Source organism: Pollachius pollachius, assembly GCF_949987615.1.
Source record: "Pollachius pollachius genome assembly, chromosome: 19".
Classification (NCBI taxonomy): Eukaryota; Metazoa; Chordata; class Actinopteri; order Gadiformes; family Gadidae; genus Pollachius; species Pollachius pollachius.
Window position 1 is genome coordinate 3,179,287 of NC_136952.1, and position 5,517 is coordinate 3,184,803.

The following is a 5,517-nucleotide window of genomic DNA, read 5'->3' on the forward strand; positions in this document are numbered from 1 at the left end:
TCCTCTGAGCGTCTCCTGATCTCGGTGGCCGCCGCCGCTGCGACTGTCGTCTGGCCCGCGTCGCCAGCCGCTCTCTGGCAGAACGTCTTGTGTTCCAAGCCCTCTCTGCTTCCTGCAAAACGCTCCGGCGCTTTCTGGAGGTCCGCAGAGCCGAGGAACCCACTGTGAATCAAAACAAACGGGATGAGTGGCAGTAAGGGAAGTGGCGCTCATGGTTTATACTTCACCTTCGCTCTTCAGTCATCGCTGGCCGCTGCGTTTTAAAACACACCAGCCGCTCATCCAATCACAGCCCCGTCCCGCTAAATCTAATCCCTGGATTGGGCCTCCCCTGCGGCCTTCTTTAATAAACCGCCTGTGGTGCAAGAACAACATTCCAGCGTCGATTGGTTAACTCTGCTGCTATTAATACCGTCATTACGACGGGACGGCGTTTATTTGGACTACCATTACCGCTAATACAATAATAACCCCCCTAATAGAGGCCAGTGTGGGGGGGGGTGGGTTCGGGCCGGGGTAGTGCTGCTTGTTCCACTCACCCCCCCCCCTCCCAGCAGCTGCAGCTGTGAGGGGGGGGGGGGGGGGGGGGGGGGGGGGATTGCGGTCAGCCGTACAGTAACACTTGACCCGTACCCAGCGTGAAACGAACGTGTGAAACGACCGTGCCCTCCTGCCTCCATCCGTCCCCGTCCCCCCCTCCATCCGTCCCCAGGGGGGGGGGGGGGGGGGGGCTAACCTCTGTGGGCTTTGTTTGGCCCGGCTCCGGACCCCTCCCCCCCCCCCACGAACATAAGCCCGCCATTGTGCGGGCGGCGGGGGCCTATAGCATCGCTCGGCGCTTGTTTTCTTTGGGAAGCAGGAAATTGGCTGACTGGCTACCTGCTACAACAACATCCTGTACTTGAGGAGTCGGCCGTCTCTCTCTCTGCCCCGTACCCACCTATTATTTCCCCTTTCCATCACGCCCGCCCCCCACCACCGTGCGCGGGCTGGTCCCGGTTCCACTCAGGTGGAGATCAAATTGGCCCCATCCAGATGCTTCCGTTGGAAATAGCGCAGGGGCCACAGAGCGGCTGGCCGGCAGTAGCTCAGGGGGGAACCGCAAGGTTGCTAGTTCGATCCCCGGCTCCTCCCAGCTGAGTGTCGATGTGTCCCTGAGTGAGACGCCTCGCCCCGGCTGCTCCTGACGAGCCGGCTGTCGCCTCCCGTGGTTGACTCCGCCGTCGGTGTGTGAACGGGTGAATGTCGGGTAATGTTGTAAAGCGCTTTGGATAAAAGCGTCATATTAATGCAGTCCATTTACCATCGTGCCCCCCGCCCCCCACACCCTTCTTGACATCGGCCCTCTCTGTTCCTCCGTCCGCTGAGTGGGACCACAGCCGACGGCGTGCAAAGTGAGCGCGCCTCGTGAAAGGCACGCTCACACTCAGGTCCTCTCAGAGCCCGCCAGGTCAATTTGGTCCAATCAGGGTGATCCGTGGCCGCCGGCCGCTGTGAAAACATCCTCCAGGATTACTGAAGGTGGTGTGGAGGTGGGGGCCCGGGACCGCGGTTGATTCGGATCGGGAAGTTCGGGATATCACCACTCACACACACACACGCGGGGATGTAATGAGGGGAATCAGCCGGGGTCGGCGAGGGGATTTCCCTGCCTGTTGTTCTATCGCTCCGTCCAGGAGAATCCCACTCCAACAGATAATCACACAGGTGGCGTTCTACAGGGCCACGTGCAATAAAGGATGATGGATGACTGATGGGTGCATCCGTACGCACACACAGGCTTAGGACACACCACCACCCACACACAGAAATACACACACAACCACACACACAGAAATACACACACACCCACACATAGAGAAATACACACACACCCACATACATACTGAAAAACACACACACGCACACACATAGAAACACACGCACACACGCAAACACGCACAGAAAAACACACACACCCACACACACACAAACGCACGCACACACGCACACACACGCACACACACACGCACACACACACACACACACACACACACACACACACACACACACACACTTTTTTATAGTGCTTGATGAGAGCTATATTGAAAATAATATTTTAAACCATATTTCCAGGGGACAGCCTAGCCCGGTATGGAATCCCTCTAAGTGGAGGTAGTAGTCTCGGTCATAAAGTCACGAGCAGAGAAAACGTCCACACACCACTCAGGTTTCAGCCACCGGCTCCGCTTCGCCTTCTGTCAAATCATAACTCAGTAGATACGGCCGAGGAAATGATCCACATATATATATTCACAAATTTGGAACAGATCTTTTTATTCTTTTTTTTTCCCCCCCACAGATAAGAAACATGTGTTTTATCGATGGCATTCAAAGGTACAAAAAAAAAAAAAGATAAAATAAGTGGGTTGACATACAAACCGTTTTTAAAGAGAGGAAAATCAGGGCGATACAGAAACCGATAGGCAGGCACTCGTGGTTTGGCAGCTCTGTGAGCAGTATGAGTATCCCCAGGTGCTCAGAGTCCAGAGTCAAAGGCCGTGATTGAAGGTCCGGTCAGCGAGGAGAAGCTCTCAAACGCGATCTCATCACAGGCAAGCCGCCGCGGACGCAGCTCGCCGCTATCGCTGGAGTGTGTCATCGCTCTGAAACGCTCAGATTGGCCGAGCTCTGCCAGCATAGCCCTTCAGTCCCCAGACTCCCACAGGCCGCAGGCAACGAAAAACACATTGGTCTTATTATTATTGTATTTCTGGGATGAAATGGACTTTAATATCGACAGTTTATCAAGTGTCAACGCTACAGTATTGACAACATCAAACACCCAACAGCAAATAGCCAGTGTCCTCGTGGTTTGATGTACAGCGAATCCGTGGAAGGGTTCCCTCACAGTGGTGAACGGGTTCCCTTTGGGCGTCGACGTGTCCACACGTCAACATGTCCATGTGTCAACATGTCCACAAGTCAACATGCACACGTGTCAACATGTCCAGCCGACACTCTTACGTCACGCACACGTTCTCCATCTTCTTGCCAGACCCTTATGAAGTATATCTGTTTTACAAAACCGGGCTCCCAAAGCTGAACCGTTGTTTCTTTGCTGTTTCTTCTGCTGATGTTGTTGTTGTTGTTTATTCGGAGCTCGGCGACGCGGCCGAGTCGTTGTCATCGTTGTCGAGGTCGCCCGGAGACAAGGACTGGCCCCCCTTCACACGCTTCCACTTCATCCTCCGGTTCTGGAACCACACCTTGACCTGAGGGGACAGAACCCGGTCATTAGTTAGTTTAGAACCAGACCTTGACCTGAGGGGACAGAACCCGGTCATTAGTTAGTTTAGAACCAGACCTTAACCTGAGGGGACAGAACCCGGTCATTAGTTAGTTTAGAACCAGACCTTAACCTGAGGGGACAGAACCCGGTTATTAGTTAGTTTAGAACCACACCTTGACCTGAGGGGACAGAACCCCGTCATTAGTTAGTTTAGAACCACACCTTGACCTGAGGGGACAGAACCCGGTCATTAGTTAGTTTAGAACCAGACCTTAACCTGAGGGGACAGAACCCGGTCATTAGTTAGTTTAGAACCAGACCTTGACCTGAGGGGACAGAACCCGGTCATTAGTTAGTTTAGAACCTTGACAGAACCCGGTCATTAGTTAGTTTAGAACCTTGACACAACCCGGTCATTAGTTAGTTTAGAACCTCGAAAGAACCTGGTTATTAGTTTGTTTAGAACCAGACCTTGACCTGAGGGGACAGAACCTGGTCATTAGTTAGTTTAGAACCTTGACAGAACCCGGTCATTAGTTAGTTTAGAACCACACCTTGACCTGAGGGACAGAACCCCGTCATTAGTTAGTTTAGAACCAGACCTTAACCTGAGGGGACAGAACCCGGTCATTAGTTAGTTTAGAACCTCGACAGAACCCGGTCATTAGTTAGTTTAGAACCTCGAAAGAACCTGGTTATTAGTTTGTTTAGAACCAGACCTTGACCTGAGGGGACAGAACCCGGTTATTAGTTAGTTTAGAACCACACCTTGACCTGAGGGGACAGAACCCCGTCATTAGTTAGTTTAGAACCAGACCTTAACCTGAGGGGACAGAACCCGGTTATGAGTTTGTTTAGAACCTCGACAGAACCCGGTTATTAGTTAGTTTAGAACCTCGACAGAACCTGGTCATTAGTTAGTTTAGAACCTCGACAGAACCCGGTCATTAGTTAGTTTAGAACCTCGACAGAACCCGGTTATTAGTTAGTTTAGAACCTCGAGAGAACCCGGTTATTAGTTAGTTTAGAACCTCGACAGAACCTGGTTATTAGTTAGTTTAGAACAATTTTCACCTGAGGGGGCAGAACCGTTTATTCAGTTACCAATTTCTCAGACGAGGCCCACATCTTATATTTGTGTGCGTCGAATTGTGTTAAGATCTTTTTTTTTAGTAGTTTAGAACCCAAACCCTGGATCTTTTTTCACGCATTTATGTGCTTTTCATTATACAGTGATAAAGAGGGGAGGACATGCAGCAAATGACCACGGGCAGGATCGAACCCGGGTCGCTGCGTTCAGGACTTGGCCTATATGGTACACGTTCTACCCAGTGGGTCCCTGTTTATACTTTTCTTTGAGATACCAAACAACGAATTAAAAGAGGAAAGTCAGGCAGCAGAAGAAGAGCAGACACATTCTCCCCCTCAAATCTCACAGTGCATCGCACAATTGGCCTAATCCTCTTTCTGGCGGCTCTTAGGGTGGGGGGGCTGGCTCGGACGCGCTCCCCAGACGCAGACCCCAGCAGGTCGCTGGGACGGCCAGCAGGAAGTCAGCCTACACACACAGGATGTAGGTCTGCTCCCCGCCATCGATTGTTGTGAGGTTTTGTGGTGCAAAAAAAAGAAGAAGAAAATAATGAGCTCATGATATCATTCTTTGGGCCGGCCGCCGCCAAGAATAGCAGCGGCGAGAAAGATCCACACATGCTCACACACGCGCTCACATGCACGCTCACATGCATGTGAGCGTGCATGTGAGCGAGCACTATTCGATACTGCATCGAGAATAGGCTGAGTGCGGAGAGTCGAGGGGAGAGGAGAGAGGAGAGGAGAGGAGAGGGGAGGGGAGGGGAGGAGAGGAGAGGAGATGAGAGGAGAGGAGAGGAGAGGAGAGGAGAGGGGAGGGGAGAGTAGAGGAGAGGAGAGGAGAGGAGAGGAGAGGAGAGGAGAGGAGAGGGGAGGGGAGGGGAGGAGAGGAGAGGAGAGGGGAGGGGAGGAGAGGAGAGGAGAGGACAGAGAGGAGAAAGAAGAGGAGTGGAGAGGAGAGGAGAGGAGAGCAGAGGAGAGGGGAGGGGAGGAGGGGGGAGAGGAGTTGAGAGGAGAGGAGGAGGAGGAGGAGGAGGAGGAGAAGGAGAGGAGAGGAGAGGAGAGGAGAGGAGAGAAGTGCCAAGGGATCTAAACTTGGTAATCTTGGTCTGCGTTCTTTTTCCTTGTGTGAAATATTCACTCAGCACAGTGACATT

General features: G+C 52.5%; 1 protein-coding gene across 1 annotated transcript in view; it reads right to left on the reverse strand.

The window, feature by feature from the left end:
- Positions 1–2,336: 2,336 nt before the first annotated feature.
- meox1 (mesenchyme homeobox 1) overlaps positions 2,337–5,517 on the reverse strand; it is a 12,991-nt gene continuing 9,810 nt past the window's right edge. The window contains 1 exon segment of the mRNA XM_079757352.1: positions 2,337–3,254. Within this exon segment, the coding sequence (XP_079613478.1) occupies positions 3,132–3,254 (123 nt within the window). The 3' untranslated portion in view covers positions 2,337–3,131.